General features: G+C 44.3%; 1 protein-coding gene across 4 annotated transcripts in view; it reads right to left on the bottom strand.

Annotated features, from left to right (window-relative positions):
• The window catches only part of DAGLA (diacylglycerol lipase alpha), a 210,630-nt gene that overhangs the window by 61,030 nt on the left and 127,167 nt on the right, over positions 1 to 22,433 (bottom strand). For 3 of the 4 annotated variants that reach the window (XM_029582183.1, XM_029582182.1, XM_029582184.1), the window contains exons 3-9: positions 20,916 to 21,127; positions 19,888 to 19,989; positions 19,380 to 19,518; positions 18,724 to 18,811; positions 17,983 to 18,117; positions 7,712 to 7,789; positions 7,359 to 7,483 (exon numbers count right to left, since the gene is read on the bottom strand). In XM_029582183.1, coding sequence (XP_029438043.1) covers positions 7,359 to 7,483; positions 7,712 to 7,789; positions 17,983 to 18,117; positions 18,724 to 18,811; positions 19,380 to 19,518; positions 19,888 to 19,989; positions 20,916 to 21,127 — 879 coding nt within the window. The remainder of the gene's footprint in view (positions 1 to 7,358; positions 7,484 to 7,711; positions 7,790 to 17,982; positions 18,118 to 18,723; positions 18,812 to 19,379; positions 19,519 to 19,887; positions 19,990 to 20,915; positions 21,128 to 22,433) is intronic. The other variant, XM_029582185.1, reaches the window with a different exon arrangement.

The raw sequence follows: 22,433 nt of genomic DNA, 5'->3' as shown, positions 1-22,433 counted from the left end.
GTGTGTACCGATGACCATGTTGCAGCTTTGCAGGTATCTCCAAGTAGTATGGATCATAGATGAGCCACGGCTCTAATTTAATGAGCCTTGATGGTGACTATAATATGTAGACTTGCTAGTCTATAGCAGTGCAAAATGCAGTCTTCTAGCCAATTGGACAATGTACTTTTTAAAAAAAATGTATATTCTACTTTTTGGCACTTCATAGCAGATTACAATCAGGTACATATTTCCCTATCCCCAGAGGGCTTGCAATCTAAGTTTGTACCTGAGGCAACAGAGAGAAAAATGGCATACCCAAGGTGGCTACTATTATGTGTCCGGTCTTTTGGGATTGTACAAAACTAAAATTTGAGAAGCCTAATGAGGTGTCAGTTATTCTCCTGTAGTAAGCCAAGGCTCATTTACAGTTTAAAATATGAAGGGCTTTCTTGCCTTCATGTGCATATGGAAGAATTGTGTATAAGGCAGATTATGAACTAAAGCCTGAAGCTCAACGATTCTTCTAGCTGATGTTACTGCTACCAGGAATGTTACTTCCACATTAATAACTTGAGAGAAGTAGTCTCCAACATCATATGGCTGCTTCATCAGCTGTGCCAGAACCAGAAACAGATCACTTTATGAATGGAGGTTTAGTAAGCCATAAGCCTTTCATGGTTTTGGATATTAATGGATGAACTGAGACAGGCTTACCCTTGATTTGAGCATGGTAAGCCACTATAGCACAGAGATGTACTCTCACTGATGAGGTGCTGAGAACTGAAGCAGAAAGAGTGAGCAAATAGTTCAGTACCTCTTTGGGTTTGCATGCAAATGGATCCAGGGTATTGTGTTGACACCATGTACAGAACCTTTTTCCATTTAAAACTGTAAGCTCTTCTAGTTGACGGTTTCTGGCAGACTATTAGAATGACCTCAGTTTCCTTATAATAAGGGAAGACACGGGTGCCTTGAAACCACAGATAGGCTGTTACTACAGCCAGGCAATTGATGAAGACCTTTGGTGCAGATGAGAAGCTGAGGCAGGATAGCGGGAAGATTCCACCATAAATCGCAGGTAATGTCAGTGGGACAGATGGACGGCAATATGAAAGCGAGAACTGTTGTAGGGTATTCATTTTGAATTTCTGTCAAAGTATATGCTGTTCAAGCTTCTTAAATCTAGAATGGGTCTCAGTTCTCCAGAACCCCTGGCCAAGGTGATGGGAAGAAAGTTTCTAGCACCTGCTGTTCGAGGAGCACCTCCATTTTCAGGTGGAGTTGCATAGAGCGAGACTGATCTGGATTGAAGGCCGAGCAATGATGAAGCATGGGAAGCCAGGAGAAATACAAGCAGTATCCACAATTTTGAGAACCCAATGGTGATCTTGTGCCACTCTTCCCCCACACCAGTTAAGATGGGTGCTGGGTTTAAAAAATGGTCAAAAACTTTGTCCAAGCTTGTTGCATAGTTTTTGACTGATGGAGCTCACTGTCATGTTTGAGCTGGAAGCTGTTGCTGTTCAGGAAGCAGAGCATGCATCTGGTATCATTGAAATTGCCAGAAAGGGCATCTCTGGAAATATGGCCTTTTAGAAGTGTAATATGGGCGTCTTAAAGAAGGCTTGTTCTTGTCCCATACAAACGGACTGGACTGCCACATTCTGTTCCTTTATTTGAGCAACCACTTTCTCTAGGCTTTTCTCTGAAAAGATGATCAACCTAGATATGGGACATCCATCAATTATTTGGGGATATCATCATGTAGGCTACTGGCTCTCAACCAAGCAATATGGCATGCTCCGATGGACACTCTTGAGGTATGAGCTGTGGCATCAAGCATTTTGTAGATAGACTGAAAAACAATGTATAGACTTTCTGAACCTAAGAGTGGCTGAGGGTATGCAACTCTACTTTCACCAGGTGGAAGAAAAGGCTTCAATTTTTGTATATACTTGTATAAATATTGACCTAGGTAGAACTGGTGAACTGAGATTCGTGCATAAAGCATAGTTATTTGGAAAACATTTTGTAAATGTTGGAATCTTTCTGTGGTGGCTTATTGGACTATATTTGTGTTTCTGTTGCTCTTTTAAAGCCAATTCCCCAACTGATTGGTGGGTAACAGTACTATTCTAAATGCTGGAGATTTTTGTACTCTATACTTGAGGTCTAGTTTCCTTGCCATTGGAGTACAGGAAAAAGGATTTTTCCCACATTCTGGTTTGTAATTCTTGTAGGATACTATGGATCAGGATTGTTGCTGGCTTCGTGGGTGTTTTCAGAATATGAAGGTGGCTAAAGATGCTTGTGTGAGGATCTTTGTCCCTATGCATATTAATGCCAAGTGTTTTCGCAGCTTGCCCAGATATCTGGAGTAAGAAAGGTCTTTTGGTAGAGATGAGTGTTCTGGAGGGTCCAGAAGGATGTTGGGACACCCGTTGACCCCTTCCTCAGAGTCGGGAGGAATAGGAACACAAACAGGACCCCAGTGATGAAGAAGGCACGAGGAGGGGTCCTTGATTGCTTTGAAGGGGTATATTCCTAGTGGACATACTCTGACTGGATGTACTTTGCTATAAGCAAATTTTCCACCAGTTGAGGATACTGGGACTCCATATCTTGGAAAGGAGAGGTTGGAAAGTACCCTCATTTTTAGCAACCACAGAGGTAAAGAAATATTTCACTAGCTCCGCTCTGTGGTCAAGGGGCTGATGTGCCCTTTTGACCTGGTGTGGGCAGTGGAACATCCTCTTGTTACCAAAATGGAATCTTGCACATCATCTGCACTCTGCAAAATTTAAATTGGAGGCAAACTGGATGTCAGGGTACCAGAGAACAAATGGGATCTGGAGTCTCCAGCCATAGTCCTTGTTCTATTAATTTTGTTGGTGCAAGGTCTCTAGCAATAGGTAGGGCCAGGGGTATAATTTCTCCTTCTGTACCTGTGAAGGTTTTGTGCAGACCTGCATACAGCTGCATAGGAAGCACTGCAGCATGATGTGTAGACAATGGAGCAACCTGCCCTGATGGTAAAGGTATTGATGACTAATGTGTTTCAGTTTCTGAGGCTCCACGTGGAGTACATCGACAGCACCGGTGTCTTGTTCTTCAAGAACACTGACAGGGACGATGCGCCATGCATAGATAGTGTGCTTTTTGTGCGCTGGCTGTGAGGCAGACAAGGTGCAGTCTGGGAGGACGACAGACTGTAGTTTCTGAGAGGCCTTATGTAGTTCCTCCATTTTCCTGGCCTTCATTTTCTGAGTACACAGGGACATCTGTTCATAATGGTAACAGCTTGCTTGTCTGTGGCCCGGTCTGAGGCAGCAGGAGCATTCTTCTACCACACAGTACTTGGAACTCACTCACTGTTAATTTCTTCTTACTAGTGAGAAACAAAAAGTTCTTAATCTTTTCTATTTTTTTTTTATAGCACTGAAAAGTACTGTTTGGAGGCTGCTGAGGCAGTGAGACAACTTTAAAGAAAAAAAGATATTAGATTTTCACAGAAAAGAAACAGAGCGAGAGGTTCACATCCGTGCTGGTGTTTGGGGAAAAAAATAAAGAAACTGTTGGGATCATGAGCAACGCCTGAGAGGGAATTCCCACACTTGCTCAGTAGAGCAAAAAAACTCTTTTCTGAGTTTTATTAAGGTTTTCATTACCACAAGTATCGGAGGATACATGTACAGAATACTGTTCTTCAACAAAGGAAGCAACCACCACTAGCTTTGCCTCCTGATCTGCAGCTGAAAAGAAAACTTGTACTTTTTGTTTAGGGCTGTCGTAAAACAAATCTATCGCAGATGTTCCCCATTCGTAAAATATGATTTGCCATACTGGGTCAGACCAAAGGTCCATCAAGCCCAGTATCCTGTTTCTAACAATGGCCAATCCAAGTCAGAAGTACCTGGCAGGATCCCAAAAGGTTGATAAGATTCCATGCTGCTTATCAAAGGGATAAGCAGTGGATTTCCCCAAGTCAAGGGGACTTTTCATCCGGGAACTTGTCCAAACCTTTTTTAAACCCAACTACACTAATAGCCTCTGGCAACCAATTCCAAAGCTTAATTATGCATTAATTGGAAACATTTTTTCCTATTTGCTTTGAAAGGTATTACCTAGTAACGTCATTGTGTTTTTCCTAGTCCTTATACTTTTTGAAAGCATAAACCACCGATTTATATTCACCCTTCCACTCCACTCATTTTATAGACCTCTATCATACCTCCCTCTTCAGCAGTCTTTGCCAAGCTGAAGAGTCCTAACCTCTTTAGCCTTTCCTTGTAAGGGAATTGTTCCATCCCCTTTATCATTTTCGTTGTCTTTCTCTGTACCTTTTCTAATTCTGCTATATCTTTTTTGAGATGGATAACCAGAATTGCACACAATACTCAAGGTTCAGTTACACCATGGAGTAACAGAGGCATTATGATATTCTCTGTTTTATTCTCTATTTCTTCCCAAATAATTCATATCATTCCATTTGCTTTCTTGGCCACTGTCATACATGGAGCAGAAGATTTCAACATATTATCCACGACGACTGGGGCATCCCAGTTACAGGAAGTATCTCTATATGTGTATATGCCTCCTGTAAACAGCCATTCTCTGGTATAGTAAGAGAATTACAGAATCCAGGGAAATCTTACATTTTTCCTTTGTCATGACTTTGTTCAAGACACTTATGCCTAGGTTGAGATACCATCCAAGAAGTATTTTGAGTAAAATCTCTACACTTTCTCCTGCAGGAGGACAGGCTCAACAGTTCTGGTCTGTAGGAGAGAGATTTCCAAATTGAGTAGTTTATGGTGTTGAGTGAGCTATAATGCTCTTCTAGGCAGGTGATTTGGATGGATTTCCAAAAGATATAAAACAATAGCCATTTCCTACAATCTGAAGAATCCAGTTGTCTGAAGTTACAACAGTACAATGATGTAAAAAATACCTCAGCCTCCTCACTCATAGGGAGGCCCCTTGGAATATAGACAGGACTACTTGCTATCTCATCTAGTTTTGGTCAAAAACCCATCAAAGGCTTTCACTGAATAGCCATGTAGGGCTTACAGTTTTTCAGCTTGCATTACAGAGATCTTGAGCTCTGCTGTCTGGCAGCAAGTGAAGCCTAGGAACTGCTTCTTCTGAGGATAAAACTAGTTCAGATCATAGGCAGGCCTCTTGGATATGGAAGGTAGTTCAGAACTGGCAGTAGTTATTAGACATGTTATGGTCTTACATAAAACTCACTGCTTCCTTGACTTTATCTCCTAGGAGTTTACCACAACTACATGATATATCAGTGAGCCTTTCTTGTACATCTTCTCTGACGCCCAAGGCTATGCAAAAGCCTGTGGATGTCAATGGCCTAGAAGAGGTTCTTGATGCCGTCTCAAAAGCAATATAGGTCTTATGGACCATTAGGTTAAGGATATCTGCCTTTTTCACTTAAGGGAGAAACTGAGTGAATTCCTAGGCTTCTTCAAGGATTGTATGCAAGAATTGCATCATATAAATTTGTCTGGATGCTATACAAAACAGAAGCATAATGTTCTCCTCCAAAAACTACAGAATTTAACAATCACACCCCATGGAAACAGAGGCATGAGTTATTGCCTTATTGATCCATTACAGGAAATTTGAGCTTATCAAATCCCTTGGCTGCCTGGGCAGGAAACTTAGTGTTTCCATTCTTATCAACAGGGTTGAAGTCTGTGTGTATTGGGGGTGGGGGTGGGGTGGGGAAATCACTCACCTCTTCTTCCATGCATCCTGAAAGAAAAGGTGGATGGGCGCTGTCACCAACTCTTTAGGAGCATCCAAGTATTTGAGAGGGCCAAGAAGCACCCTGGGCTCTCCCTCCATATTTAACTCAATGGGTATAGTCTTAGCCATCTTTTTATCAAAAGTAGAGAAGGACAGATCTTTAGGAGATCTGTTCCCTGCCTTTAGTGGAGATAACCCAGAGGAGTGGTCTTATGATTATTCTTCTTCAGAACAGAATTCTGATATATAAGCAGGGCTTCAGACTCAGAAAGGATATACTGAATTGATGTCTGGGAGTGCATCTATCCTGGACCAAAGACTTATGAGGCCTATACATCATATCTCTGGGCACTGGGGTTAGACAGCACTGAGAGGTAGGAGAAGCTTCCTGCTTTGAACCTTCTTCATTCTGACCTGGCAGGGAGGGCATTTAAATATGCTCTGAGTACCAAACCTTTGTTGGAATGCTCATTGTTTAAAGGCAGATGCTGAGAGATTGGGTTGTTTGACACACCAAGTGATGTCAAAAGCCCCAGTGCTTGAATCTAAGCACAGTTGTGCACCAAGCTATTTCCTCATCAATCCTCTTGTTCTATTTGACCTCCGAGTGTGGCTTACTCTACTGGGGTAAATCTGGTAGAAGAACTGTTGTCTTCCATGGCTCTTTGAAGGCTGGTGCCTAAGGCTGTAGACAATCTCGAGAGTCTGACAGCAATATCTAAGACTGGGAGGCTGAGCTCATCTCTACACATGGCTGCGTTAGAGCCCCTCATATCTCCATACTCTTACAATCAAACACTAAAGACATACATTAATGCTTTGGAGCTTGTACTCACTGGCCCTCTCAGGATCCTCATTTGAGTGTCTGGGGCTCTTGTCTTGGCTCCTGAGCCTAAACTCAGACTGAGGAGCCAAAGATGTTGAGGACCTCTTTGGTGCAGCCTCAATACCAGCAACTGGTGCATTTCCCTATGCATTGAGCCTTCAGCATTAGTGTTTTACAGCTGGATTTTTCCTTTTTGATAAAGTATGTTAACAGCCTCACCTTCCAGGCCCAAATACTCAGGGTGGAATCCTCTGATATCAAAACCTAAGGCACCGTGGCTTTGTCCCAGACACTAGTAGAAAATGTTATGATCTGTATTGGATATCTGCTAGTTTGCTTCTTTACCATGCAGCAATATCCAAAGACAGAGGAAACGTTTTTGGCAGACAAAGACTTTAAAATAATCAGCCAAATGGACTAGTGTGACAACAATGGGAAGGAAAAAAAAAAACCCTGCGTGCTGACAGCAAAAGACAAACTTAAAAAGTGCCAAAATACTGCCTAAGTAGCTAAAAGTAGGGAGCACTGGGCACAGAAGAGTAAAACAAAACAATCGCCAAACGCAGGAGGGTCTTTGGAAAGCTAACAGACATCTGACAACTTTGGAGGATAAGAAGAAACTGGTGCACATGTGTAATCAATAGTGGATTAGTTATTCATTCGGTGCAGAGTGCAGTCATGTCATCCACTTGTTTTCAGAGAAACTACTACTGCCATTGCTGTATCACTTCAACAGTGCTATTAGTGTTAGACAGAAGATCAAAGGTGGGGAGGCTATACTCACGAGCAGGACCCAGCAAGACGGCAAATCCCACAAGCTGGTTTCCTGATCAGATACATGGGCCAGCCATAGGCTGCCAGTGCAAACAGCATGTAGTAACACACTTCTTTGTACCGTTGCATCTCTTGCTGAAAAGTGAAAGAAAAGAAACTGTGTCTGGTTATAGTGTACTTAACAATATGGTAAAAGACAAGAAATGAACTGGCCTGCATATCTGTTACTGCTTACCATACTGCTGCCCTAAACTGGGAGGCCACTGATACTTTAGGGTGGGATTATCATAAGGACCTCAAGTTCTCTCCTGCAGGAAGACACTGCTATTACCAGAAGATGGTATGAGCCTAAGCCACACTTACTGTGTTTTTCAGGTCAAGGTACTTGGTGTTTTTGGTCACTGGCATCCCAGACAAAAAGGCCAAAATATCATTGTTTCCCTGAAAAAAACCCCCAAAAACAAACAAAAATCACAACACAAAGTAAAATGTGATACAAACATTTTACTAAAAGCAAAGATTCCTATGCTTTCCCATCTACCTCCCATCGCTGGTTTGGCACCAACCACTGCTGACAATCCACCAGCCAGTTAGCACAACCTCCTTGCAAAGATAGAGTCACTGTATTTTTGCTATTCTATTTTCGTTTTTATTTATTATTTTATTCTTACACTGTGTACGTTATGTTGTAAACCGTTTTGACCAAATTCACTTTTGTAAAGGCGGTATATAAACAATTTTAAAATAAATAAATAAGACTAACATATTTGAAAGGACAACCCTAATGAAGCTCTGTTTGCAGATTGGAATATTTTACTCAATTAAAAATTCTTTCATACAGTATGCCAGAATTTATAATATGCGCCTTGCCTTTAAACCTGTAGCTTTGACATTCTCTGTCATTGAAAATTGAAGCACTGTGTATTCAACGTATGATGGGGGGTACTATTCTATGAATAGGACTACAAATCTGGTTAAAAATTTGGGGGTCTATTTTGACTCACATTTAAATTTTCAATCACATATCCTCCAGTTTGAAGACAGTTTTATAAATTGTGAAACTCTATGGTACATAACAGCCTGACCTAGAACTGTTCCATCACTTATGTAAATAAACAAACGCTAATTACGCTCACAAGTCATCATGAGGTCGGTTCCTAGCCTCCCTCCCATACTCCATTGTATATAGTACTATATCTTGTTCTCCCTCTCTTTTTTTCCCCACTCCCAGTTAAGGCTTCCTTATTATAATGTAACTTTATGCTCCTTTTAATATATCTCTTGTTGATTAGTTGGTTATAGTTACTGCTTAGTTCGATGTAAACCGAGTTGATTTGATTTGTATCAAGAAAGTCGGTATATAAAAGCCTTTAATAAATAAATAAATAATAAACATAAGACATGCGTTAGATAAAAATTATTTTCAGACTTTAGTCCAATCATTTTGTGCTGTTCATGACTGACCGTCCTGCTTTATATATTGGCCTTCCCTCTACCCATTTACGAGTATTACAAATGTTGCTTGGCTAGCGTTAAGAGCATTACTATGGGAAAGCAAATGTTGCTTACCTGATGTAACAGGTGTTCTCACAGGACAGCAGGATGTTAGTCCTCACAAATGGGTGACATCGAGGATGGAGCCCACCACGGAAAACTTCTGTCAAAGTTTAAACAGAACTTTGACTGGCCCCTACTGGGCATGCCCAGCAAGGCACTGACCCTGCAGCCAGCAGGGTCTCCCTTCAGTCTGATTTTCAAAGCTACAGGCAGTGCCTAGAAAGTAAAAACAAAACGAACCCAACACCGCGGGGTGGCGGGCGGGTTTCGTGAGGACTAACATCCTGCTGTCCTGTGAGAACACCTGTTACATCAGGTAAGCAACATTTGCTTTCTCACAGGACAAGCAGGATGGTTGTCCTCACAAATGGGTGAGTACCGAGCTGAGGATGTCCTGACTTGCACCAAATGTACCCAACGACGTGCAACAGGCAGTACAAGTGGGGTGGAATTTGGGAAAGGGCATCCGCACCCTACCGGGAAGGTGGAAGGGTGTTGGTACATCAGGTTGGAAAAAGGTTACGCAAGACAGATTGGCCGAAGATGGAGTCCTGTCTTCCAGCTTTGTCCAAACAATAGTGGGCTGCAAAGGTATGGAGAGAACTCCAGGTTGCAGCCCTGCAGATGTCAGGAAGCGGCACCGATCGAAGGTGTGCCACTGACGTCGCCATGGCCCTCACAGAGTGTGCTTTGACACGGTCTTGGAAAGGAATGCCAGCCTGCTCATAGCAGAAAGAAATGCAGTCCGCCAACCAGGAGGAAAGAGCCTGCTTACCCACAGGTTGTCCTAACTTGTTAGGATGGAAAGAGACGAATAATTGAGTGCTCTTCCTGTGAGAAACTGTACGGTCTAGGTAAAAGGCTAGAGCTCGTTTACAGTCTAGGGTATGCAGGGTCTGTTCTCCAGAGTTGGAGTGGGGCCTGGGAAAAAAGATAGGTAGTATGATGGATTGATTGATATGAAACTCAGAAACTACCTTAGGTAAAAATTTAGGGTGAGTGCGGAGTACCGCCCGGTCCTGCAGGAGTTTAGTGTAAGGCGGATAGGTAACTAGGGCCTGTAATTCACTAACCCTGCGAGCTGAAGTGATAGCCAAAAGGAATAACACTTTCCATGTGAGATACTTTAACTCACAGGAGTGCAGAGGTTCGAAAGGAGGTTTCATTAGACGACCAAGAACCAGGTTAAGGTCCCAGGATGGGGCCGGAGGCCGTAAGGGTGGCTTCAGATGGAGCAAGCCTTTAAGAAAACGTGTTACTAGGGGTTGTACTGAAATAGGGACACCCTGTACACCTTTATGGAAGGCGGCTACCGCACTGACATGCATCCTAATGGAAGAGGTTTTAAGACCTGATTCAGAGAGATGCCATAAATAGTCCAAGAATTTGGAAATTGGACAGGAAAGGGGATCAAGGGACTGAGAAGTGCACCATGATGTGTACCTTTTCCATTTGTATGAGTAAGACTTTCTTGTGGAAGGCTTTCGTGAAGCTATCAGGACTCGAGAAACGGAATCTGAAAGGTTGAAAGGCTGAAGGACTAACCTTTCAACATCCATGCCGTCAGGGACAAGGCTTGGAGGTTGGGATGGAGGAGGCATCCGTCGTTTTGAGTGAGCAGATGCGGGTCCTTTCCCAGAGGAATGTGCCTGCGGATGGAGAGATCCTGGAGTATTGGAAACCATACTTGGCGTGGCCAGTAAGGTGCTATCAGGATCATGGTTCCTCCGTCCTGGCGTAGCTTCACGAGAGTCTTTGACACAAGAGGAAGTGGGGGGAATGCGTAGAGCAGACCGGTTGTCCACTTGAGGGAGAATGCATCCCTCGGCCGAGAGTTCTGGCTCCGAATGAGAGAGCAGTAATCGTCCACTTTGTGGTTCTGAGGGGACGCAAAGAGGTCTATGCGGGGAGAACCCCACTTGTGAAACAGAGAGGTCGCTACCAGAGGATCGAGTGACCACTCGTGCGGTCGGAAGACACGGCTCAGCCGGTCTGCCAATACATTGTCTACTCCCGGCAGGTAAGTGGCCCTGAGGTACATAGAGTGGGAGAGGGCTTCCGCCCAGATCTGCGCAGCTTCCTGACACAGAAGGAAGGAGCCTGTGCCTCCCTGCTTGTTTATGTACCACATGGCCACTTGGTTGTCCGTCTGGATTAAGATTATCTGATGAAAGAGATGATCTTTGAAAGTGCGGAGCGCATAGCGGATTGCTCGAAGTTCCAGGAAATTGATCTGGTGTTCGGCTTCCTCGTTGGACCATAACCCTTGGGTTTGAAAATTGTCCACATGGGCCCCCCAACCGATGTGGGAAGCGTCGGTGGTTAGGATAACTTGCGGATCCGGTGGAAGAAAGGGTAAGCCCTGAAGGAGGTTGACCTGAGTCGTCCACCAAGTTAAGGATAGGCGCAGCGCTTGTGTGACTGTGATTATGGAGGACAGAGGCTGAAAAGCTTGAATCCATTGTTGTCGTAGAGTCCATTGTGTTACCCTCATGGCTAGTCTGGTCATGGGAGTGACTTGAACCGAGGATGCCATGTGTCCTAGGAGAACTAGGAATTGGCGAGCTGTGGCAGTGTCTTGAGACTGGAGCTGGTGAGCTAGGGACATGAGAGTTTGGACCCGTTGTAGCGGAAGGTAGGCCTTTGCCTGTAAGGTGTCCAAGTCTGCCCCAATGAAAGATAAGGTTTGAGATGGGACGAAGCAAGATTTCTCGTAATTGACAAGAAACCCTAAGGAAAGGAGTGTGTTGATTGTCAATTGTAGGGAGGACCGGGCAATCTGAGGGGTGGAGGCCCTGATCAGCCAGTCGTCCAGATAGGGGTATACGTGGACACCTTCCTTCCTGAGGAATGCTGCTACAACTACGAGGCATTTGGTGAAGACCCGTGGAGCAGATGCCAGACCGAAAGGCAGTACTCGGTATTGATAATGGTCGCGGCCTACGAGAAACCGCAGATATTTGCGATGGGATTGTGTTATCGCAATATGGGTATAAGCTTCCTTGAGGTCGAGGGAGCATAGCCAATCCCCTTTCTGCAGCAGAGGGAGTAACGTGCCCAGGGTTACCATCTTGAACTTTTCTTTTTGCAGATACTTGTTGAGGGCTCGAAGGTCTAAAATTGGACGTAGCCCTCCTGATTTCTTTGGAATTAGGAAGTATCTGGAATAGAATCCCTTGCCTCGTTGAGAGGGAGGAACAAGTTCTATAGCATTTGATTGCAGAAGAAGAGATACTTCCTGTTGTAATTGAGCCAAATGGCTGGATAGACTCCACGCTTGAAGCGGCGGGGAGTCTGCCGGAAGAGTTATGAAATTGAGGTGGTAACCCTGTGCGATAATCGCCAGCACCCACTGGTCTGAGGTAATCCGTATCCAATGCTGTAGAAAGTGGCACAGACGACCCCCTACAGGGATGTGGGGGAGTGGGATATGGCATGTGCTCCGAGTCGGGAAGTCAAAGGCCTGCCGCAGGCCCGGGGGGTGGGGCTACAGCAGGTCTTTGTTTCCGAGGTTGGCGTGGCTGAGGTCTGGTGGAGGATCGAGCCGGACGAGGCCTAGTCGACGGAGGGTAATAACGACGTGGCCGAAAGAATGACTTTTTGGAGTCCTTCTTAGGTGGTGGTTTGGAGGATACCTCAGATGGAACAGACGAAAGTTGTTTCAACGTCTCGTGGTGATCCTTCAATTCCGCCACAATTTGTTGAATCTGTTCTCCGAACAGATTATCCCCTAAGCAGGGTAAATCGGCTAGACGATCCTGAACCTCTGGGCGAAGGTTGGATGATTTTAACCAAGCCCAACGTCTGGCTGAGATGGCAGTAGCTGAGACTTTCGTGGAAGCATCGAAGATATCGTAGGCCGTTCGGATCTCGTGCTTCCCAGCTTCAAATCCTTTGTGAAGGAGGGCTTGAAGCTGTGGCTGGTATTGGTCCGGTAAGGTGTCAGCGTAGTCCTGCATTTGTTTAAGGATAGCTCTGTTGTACTGAGTCATATAAAGTTGGTATGAAGCTATACGAGATATCAACATAGCCCCATGATACACTTTCCTTCCCACACTATCAAGAAATTGGTTGTCCTTGATAGGGGGAGTGGAAGAGTGTGGCTTTAAACGCTTGGCTTTCTTTTGCGCAGACTCAACTACAACAGAGCGATGATCCAGTTGAGACTTCTGAAATCCTGGTGCTGACTGAACGAGGTAGGTTGAGTCAGCTTTTTTATTGACTGGTGACACAGATGAAGGTGATTCCCAGTTTTTCTTTAAAAGATCCAGAAATACTTGGTGAATGGGGATGGAAGCGATGATCTTGGGGGCATCCAGAAATTGGAGCAGCTCCATCATTTGGTGCCTGTCATCGGTCTCAGATTGCAGCTGAAAAGGCACAACTTCTGACATCTCCTTTACAAAATTTATAAAGGAGAGATCTTCAGGAGGAGATCGTTTTCTACTCTCTGTAGGAGATGGTGGGGATGGTAAATCTGTATCTGAAGATGAATCATCACCCCAGGTATCATAAGGATCATGTAAGGTTTGCTGTCCTGAAGGACCTGGTAGAGGATCCAAAGGCATCGATGGAACCGGTGCTGCAAGCGGAACAGTGAACGGCATCGAGGGCTTCGGGGCCACCGATGGAATCGGTGCCGATCTTGGAATCGATGGAGCCGAAGGATAAATCGGTGGAAAGGTATGTGAAGGCACCGATGGAACGACACCGGACGGAGGAATCCGGAACGGTGTTTCTCCTGTCGATGAATGTCCTTCCGGAGATGATGGTGTAGTCGGTGCTAATGAAATCACCGATGGAAGGGCGCGCATAAGTGCCTCCATACGATTTAGTATCGGTGCCAACGCTTCCACTATAGGCTCGGTGGTCGGTTCCATCCTCGGTGGCAGAGTCGGTGCTGAGGTCGGTGCCTGAGGCGGTGCCGGAATCGGTGCCGGAGGCGGTGCCGGTGGAGGCTGGAATCTTCGCATCGCATTCTCGATGGCCTCCTGGACCAGCCGGTCCAGTTCTGCCCGGAGACCAGGGGTAAGCATACCCGGCTCGACGGGAGAGGGAGGCTGAGGCAGGGCCGGAGGGACCACCGTAACCGGTGGGATCACGGCCCCCGCACCCCGGGAGGGTGAGGGTTTCCTCGGTGCCTGCGAACGAGACATGGACGGTGCCAGGTCCGACCGAGGCTTTTTCTTCGGTGGCTCGGCCTGTTCAGAGGTCGATGGTTGCGGATCCTCGACGGGCCGAGACTTGTGCCGTCGATGGCGATGCTTATCCTTCCGATCTCCTCGTTCATCCGGGGAGGGGACAGGAGTCGACGGCCGAGAAGTCATCGATGGTGGACGGTCACCGGCGGGTTGGCGATGGTGGTGCAACTTCGACGGTGCCGGTTCCGATGACGTCGATGCTATCGATGGCGTTGGGGTGGGTGCATGGAAGAGGAGCCCCATCTTCTCCATCCTGGCCTTGCGACCCTTAGGTGTCATTAAGGCACATTTGGTGCAAGTCAGGACATCATGCTCACTACCCAAACATAAAACACAAACCCTATGGGGGTCAGTGATGGACATAGTCCGGGTACAATCCGGACATCGACGGAACCCCGTCGCCATGGCTTAAGGCCAAATTTAGGCGCGGGCTCAGTAAGTTCCCACAGGCCTCAAGGGCCAAAATCGACGGCCGCCGATTAAAAAAGGGAAAAAACTTACCGGTTTCCGCGAAAGTGACAAAAATTTGTCGAAGGGAGACCCCTGAGGGGCAAATTTTCTTCGGATAGAAAAATACCGAATTCCTGTCAGGAACGTGGTAAGAGAGCTCCTTTCACCGCGTGGCAACTGCTGCGCGGAAAAAAGAAGACTGAAGGGAGACCCCTGCTGGCTGCAGGGTCAGTGCCTTGCTGGGCATGCCCAGTAGGGGCCAGTCAAAGTTCTGTTTAAACTTTGACAGAAGTTTTCCGTGGTGGGCTCCATCCTCGATGTCACCCATTTGTGAGGACAACCATCCTGCTTGTCCTGTGAGAACATATACCCCCCTCTTTACGAGAATTACATTGGCTTCCTCTTCAGCAGCATATTAAGTTTAAGGGGTTGATTTTAAAAACATTGCTCGCACAAAATGCCGAAATATGCGAGTATGTGGGCCCCGTGTGAACAACGCGTATTTTAAAAGCTGTGATTTACATTCGTATAGGCACGTGTGCGAGCATAATATAAGGGGGCAGGAAAGGGGTGGGGGGGGCATGGGCATTCTGAGGCAAGGCCAACTGTTACATGCATAAGCCCGCAGGGCGTGTCGGCTTGTTAGCCATGTAACTTTCCTGCTCATGCTGATGAGCAAAAGTCTGTAGAGCTCGCATTTTAGGATATACACGAGAGGGTGAGGGATCAGAGTCAACTGGGAGGCATGCAGGACGAAGAACCAGAGGGATCTGGATGACCTCGAGATTGGACTGGGCAAACTGGTGGATTAACTGGAAAAACTGGGAAGGACTCTTGCGCAATCATGTTTTAAAATCAGCTTAAATGTGTGTATTAAAGCCAAAGTCCTATGGAAGATACGTGAAGTAAGTTTGCTCCAGTAACCTCAAAATTAGGAGCAAACTTATGTGCGGTAGGCGCATTTTTTTTTTTTTTAACTAATTTTATTAAGAATTTTTGTTTAACAAAGCCATGACCATTACTTTGCACAGTAATATGAGTGAAAAAAACAATAGAAAACAACAAGATAATAAACATATAAGTATTAAGCAATGTTTAACCAATTCTCAAATCTAAGAAGAAAAAAAAGGGGAGAGCAATGAAACAAGAGAAGATCATAGGAAATTCAAATAAAGATGCAAGACCTTAATGAAAAAATATTACATCTCCTGCAAATAAACTATAATCAAGCTTACTGATCCGAAATGGGAGCTGGTGTAGATGTTTAACTTTTCCTAGCATTGATAAAGGATCCAAGTTGCTCAGGAGAGAAAAAGATCTAACTATTTGAGCAATGTTTAATGAAACATTTGCAGGGATATTGTAAAATAAGAGAGGCTCCGAAAGCCAAAACTTCCCGCCTGAAGGCTAGACACCCTCTTCTCCGCTCTTCAGTGATCCTAGACAGATCTGGATAGATTTGCACAGCCTGGTCATGAAAATTTGTATTAAGTTCTGAAAATATAGAAACAGAACTTTGCTTAAATCCACATCTGAAACAAATGAAACTAGTTTACGTGGCTCTTTCAATAACTTCATATCAACATTTCCAGAAACTGAGAAACATTAAATGAGGAAGAACTTAGGCGAGAAGTAGAGCTAAAAAGTTGCATTATTAATAGATGGTAACGTCTCTGTAGTGTCTGCAAAACATCTATACAATTATCTTCAAAAAAGTCATAATGGGAAGTTCCCCCATAATCTTGGGGAAATTTAAAAAAAAAACGTAGATTCAAACAACTTGACACATTTTCTAGGGATTCAACTCTCCTGGATCTTCTTAATATTTGGGTACTTGCCAGGTTCTTGTGGCCTGGTTTGGCCTCTGTTGGAAACAGGATGGATCCTTGGTCTTACCCAGCATGGCATGTTCTTGTTAAAGAATGCCCCCTTTCTTGAACCAGATTAGTCTGGACTGTGGTAATTTTGTCTAAATCTTGTTGAAAGGCAACAATCTTATTTTCATGCTCAACTAACTGTGAATCATATTGAGAGACCATAGGGTCCAGTTTAGAGACAAAAGGAATCCAATTGTTGATAGAAGTATTCAGAACGGTGCCAAACTGAGCCATTAGGTCCCATAAGGAATCAAGTGTCACTTCCGTTGGCTTCTTAAAGGGCTGCAGAGACTCACCTGGAGACGGCAAGACCAAAAATCCAGAGTCAAGGCTGGAGATGGTTCTTCCTGCCCCTGATGCCGCTAATAATAAAGGAGGCTGGTACAAAATATCCACCGTCAGGGAGGTCCCATCTCGCCTCTGAATAGATGGTAAGCCAGACGCTAAGTCCACCCCAGCCCCCTCCCCTGTGGATAGCAGGTCTATATCATCTTCCTGGGCTGCAGAAACTGTCTCTGGAGAGTGCATCTCGGCGCCAGCTGAGGGAAACCTCCTCCACTGAAGAAACTGGCGCTCCTCCACCGGAACTCACAACTTGGACTTCACCACCCATTAATTAGGAGTTAGGGATGTAAATGAGGTGAATAACTGCTGCCATGCAAGATAGGGAGTTTCAGAGGAGACGGTAGGTGTATTTTAAATTATAGGGGCACAAGTACATGCATGATTAAAAATTCCAGCGTATCTCCGCTCATGGACCGATATGTGCATGTATAGGTGCTCGTTTTAAAATTAGCCTGCAAGGTTTTAATTCAATAAAAATGGAAGGACCCTTTTATTTATCCAGGTTATTAGCCTCTTATACCCTCTCTCGAGCTCTCTGGTCTCAGAATGAAGGTTTTTTTGTAGCAGTTCCCTCTATTAAGAAAGCCCATCTAAAGGAGACTAGAAGTAAGGCATTAACTATTGTAGGGGCCACTTTATGGAACACCTTGCCCAATTCTTTGAAGTCTATTAATGATTTAAGGTTATTTCACAGACAATAAGCTTTACTGTTTAAGGAGGCTTTTGGAGGTTTATGATCTAAAGGATATCAGTGCTGGGTTTTTTTTTTTTTTAGGCATGTGTTTATTTCTTTTTAAGTAAAATTATGTGAAATATTTTTTGTGACTGTATGATATAATTCTGTACTGTAATCTGCAGACTATAAAAGTTTCTAAATAAATACATATTTGTATGAGATTCTTGCTAACCTGCTGCAAGCCTGGACTCCTGTATTTACACCTTAGGACCAATTCCTGTAGATTATTCACCAACGTAGTGCCTGCTTTTACCATCTTATCTGACCCCCCATCCCATTCTGGAGCTCTACCCCTTTTACAGAGCTGACAGTGTCTCCTTGTTTCTCTTGCTGGCTGTTTTCTGATGCTGTTAACTTTAAAAGAAATGGTTGAATTGTTCCTGGCCCAGCTCCTCATTTAACTCTTGGGATCCAAGTCCTCCCCATCCTCCACCTCTATCTCAACCACAACGACCACTGCCTCCTCACTTCATCCAGCACTGCACTGCGCTTCGCCCTTTGCCGCTGGCGAAGGAGAACCAGGCCTGCAATAATGTCAGATGGTACGATATCCAGATCTCGGAAAAACTCTGCAAAGAGGTAGGCGATTTCGGAGTATGCGTCCTGAAAAAGAAAGAAAAGTCATCATGGAATCCAGGACAAAAATAAATATAGCAATTACAGTAACTCTGCAGTAGCATCTTCTCAGAAGTCAGATTAAAAACCAGCACATACACAAAAAAAAAGCACGGGTTGTTCAGCACACCCTGTTGTGCTAAAGTGCATCTCAAATAAAAAAATTAAAATACACGACCCTCACTGTAAACTTCCAGTCCTCAGCACTGCTCTTTCACTGCGCATCAGTGAATTCCACAAATCAGTAATCATACCTCAAAGGAGGCAAGACTGAACTCTCACCACCTTATCCCCACTGTCCCACAGCGTGCAACCTTTTGGCTCTGCACCAGTGATTCCACTACTGAGCTAAAGGAAAAGATCCTAGCCTGGTTGATCTCACACCCTTCTCCTCATCATGTTATCCTGTTTTACCACATCAATTCTCTGCATACACACACACACAAATACACACTTATTGCTCAGATCATAGTCTTGTCAGAACATGTGACACAGCGTGTGTGTGTGTGTGTGTGGCCTCGAGACTTGTCCCACGGAGCACCACACTCTTGAACACATGGGACTGACGGTGTGCAAACTCCTTCCAGTACTTACTGACTGAGAGTCCTTGGTTCGTGTACAGCAAAGAAAGACTTTGAGTCGTCTCATCCAGCTGCTGGCCTGACCTTCCTCCAGCCGGTGCCTACGCAATGGAATACATGAACACAGAGAGTGAACAAATGAACATGCCAGAGAGAATGACAAAAACGAGCCAAAGGATACAGCAGGACACAAAGATACTAACAAAGAAACAGAGAAATGGAAGTGGCCATGTATGCTGGAGGTCAAACAGTGCACAAGCAGGTACAGGGGCACTGGCAGAGGCAGTGATAGTATGCACTGCATATATATTTCTGATCAGCACCACTCACGAATCAGATAAGTGAGTAAGCACCGGGAAAAAAAAAAAAGAACATAAATATTGAAAGTGTGAGTAAACCATAAGAGAGCAAGACAAAGCCAAAAGGAAGACTTTGTGAAAGCAAAGAACAAGACGTGGAAAAAAAAAAAATCCACACACGTACACGCTGTAAAAGCAAAAAATAAATAAGAAAGAGCAAGCAGGAAAAACAGAATACAAAGAAGAGAAATGACAGAAAGAAGGCATAGAGAAAGAAAAAAAAAGTAGAGATATGTCCAATTAATTAATTCAGACCAGTCTGATCACAATTTTCTAGCTCTCTTCCATGGCCCTTCTCCCCTCTGCTCACCGCAGGTTGTACGTGCGGAGGTTTCGCTGTCTCCTCTTAGTGGCTCGCAGTTTGACAAAGGTGCGCCCTGTTGGATCAAAGACGCAGAGAACGGTGATGCAGACGCTGAGAATGACGACCCAGTTACAGACCACCATCCCTGTACAGACAGAGAGAAGGAAGAGGCATCAAGTTGGAGGGGAGGATCCCATGGTGGAGCACTACTGTTACATTCTGCCCATGCTCTTCCCTCATTCTTCTGGCCACGTTTAATATTTGCTTGCTCTGCTCTTGCCAGTCATTCATCACACGCTGTTCTCATTCCCTTCCTGCAGAAAATCTGTGGCACCAAATCAGACAGCAATAGCTCTGAAACTTTCTGATTTGATTAAGAGTTTCACTTGCTACCTTTGTCTGCAGAGTCTGCAACAGCGATGCCCTGGAGACAGAGCATGGATTCAGCGTGGTGCCATCTGCCGTTCATCCGAACACTGGCGTGTTATAGCAACAGTGCCCCTTTGGTACGTACCCAGTGTGACATTCTTGGCAGTGGTGTCGCTGCAAGCGGTGTAATACTGAACCAGCCAGATGATTCCCACAATGGCATACACGAACTCAATTGCCAGGATGGCTGAAACAAAAAAAAAAAAAAGAAGGGGGGAAAACAAAACCATGAAGAAATACAGGAAGGCAGAATCACTCCAAAACAGAATAATCACTGCTGTGCAATCCCCCCCCCCCTACCAATCAACTGCAGTTACCTCTGCCATGTGCTAAAAGAGCGGCACATCTAGGATCAGCTATGTTGGGATTTGTACTCGAGGGCACAGTGGATGAGCATCTTCCATTCTAAGTAGGGCCTTTTTTTTATACAAAGGGTATAGCATCTCCCTTCCCCATTAATCCAGACTGCCAAGCAGTGGAGATTCCCCCTCAAAGAGCCATACTCAACTCCCAACCACCAAAAAAAAAAAAAAAACCTAGCACAAAAAGCTGAAGAATGGACTTCAGAGTGGGAAAGTTATGTCAAAACATAGAGACATAACGGCAGAAAAAGCCCGTACCCAGACGACCCAGCTGTCCAATTTATGTAGCCCTTATAATTCCCATCGCTCCTTCAGAGATTTATCCCCATGCTTTCTTGAATTCAGATACCACTGGGAGGCCGTTCCATGCATCCACTACGCTTTCTGTAAAGAAATATTTCCTTAAGATTACTCCTGAGTCTGCTCCCTTTCACCCTCATTCCATGACCCCATCTTCTAGAGCCTCCTTTCTGTTGAAAGAGGCTCGCCTCCTATGCATGGAAACCTTTGAGATATTAAAAAAAAAAAACAAAAAAAAAAACAAACAAAGGTATGATCATAATAAAAAGCTTCACAGCTGTAATATATAAAATCTTATAAAATACAAGAAATACATTTTGTTTAAAAAAAAAAAAAAAAAGACGACAACAGATTCATGAACAAGACAATTTGATATTTTGCATATAACATGGGGTGCTTCTCTCTCTCATCCCCCCTCCTGCATACAACACGCACTGCTGGAGTCTCTTACCCAGTCTGACATACAGGACATACTGCATGGAGTCCCGGGGCTCTGTATACAGGATGCTGCCTCGCATGCTCAGCCAGATAATAGCTACTTCGGCAATCATACAGCTGAGCAGGATTCCCAGGTAACCCCGGCCATGATCCACCAGGTTATGTGAGCATTCCTCATGGGGGTTGTACGTCAATCCAAACAGGACCACGGACAGAATCACAAACCTGAAATATCAGAGTGCCAAAGGATGATACACGGGTCAGAATCTGAGGCAAACAAAGTGCTCAGCTTTTCTGCTTCCTCCTTCCCTCAGCCCTGACACATGGGCAATGCTGCCATCACGTCTCATGGAAATTAACAAACTGACCTCCATTTAGAAAATACTAATCATATCCTTCCGAACCCTCCACAAAAAAAACCCAAAACAAAAACTGCCATTTCCGGCAAGTCTTCAGAGTACCCCAGCTCATAAGATGTTGATGTGTCTGAGCCATCAGTCTCATCGAGATGGTAAACAGTCAACTAAAGAACCACATAGTATCTGAGGCACATTTGGGGAAAAAATGCCTACTAGTTTGAAAGGAGGAAACCAAAGAGATTAAAAAATAACGGCAAAAGAGATTTAAAATGAACAATTTCTTGCTTCTCAGTTTAAAATGGAATGAGTAGGTCTCTTCACAGTGAGGCACTGAGAGAATGAGAGAGAGAGAGAGAAAGAGAGAGAGAATGAGAGAGATAGAGAGAGAGAAGTCCATTCATGGAGAGGAAAGGCTGGGGGAAGGAGCAGGAGTCCTCAGGCCGCAAATGGCAGAAGATGCAGGAACATCTTGCAGGGTGAGGAGCTGAGGCAGACAGACGATGTGCCCATGTTAAACGACAGCTGAGAGCAGAGTAGAGGGCGACCCAAGGTGAGATTCATTTATTTATTTATTTAAAAGCATTTATATACCGTTTTTTAAAAATAAATTTTATCAAAACGGTTTACAAGAGTAAAATAAACAAAAGAATCAAAAATAAAATGAGTTTTCAAATATACATAAAATAAACAATAACTAGTCAGAATGCTAGGATTAAAAACTTTTATAAAATAAAAGATTTGATGCCATGGGCTTAATTTTTTCTAGGTGGAGGGGTGGGGTGGAAATGATAGAAAAAATAAAGATTGTATTAATATTGCAGGGGGAAGGGAGTAGGGAGGGGAATGACAAATTGAAAATATGGAAAATGAGGGTTAAAAAAAGGGTACAGATGACTATGCAATTATAGTTTGGCATAAGAGTAATCGTTTAATTAGATGAGATGTTAAATGCAAGTTGAAAAAGGTGGGTTTTGAGAGATTTTTTAAAATGAGAAGGGTTAGATATTGAACGTAGGGGGTTTGGTAAAGAGTTCCAAAGTATTGGCCCGGCTATTGAAAAGGCCCTTTTTCTGGTGAGGTCTAATCTAGCTTGTTTGGGAGAAGGGATATCTAGGAGATTTTGATTAAGTGATCTTAAATGTCGTGTTGGTTTATAAATCCGAAGTAGTGAA

This window comes from Rhinatrema bivittatum, chromosome 17 (genome assembly GCF_901001135.1).
Source record: "Rhinatrema bivittatum chromosome 17, aRhiBiv1.1, whole genome shotgun sequence".
Lineage (NCBI taxonomy): Eukaryota > Metazoa > Chordata > Amphibia > Gymnophiona > Rhinatrematidae > Rhinatrema > Rhinatrema bivittatum.
This window is presented reverse-complemented; position numbering and strand designations above follow the sequence as displayed.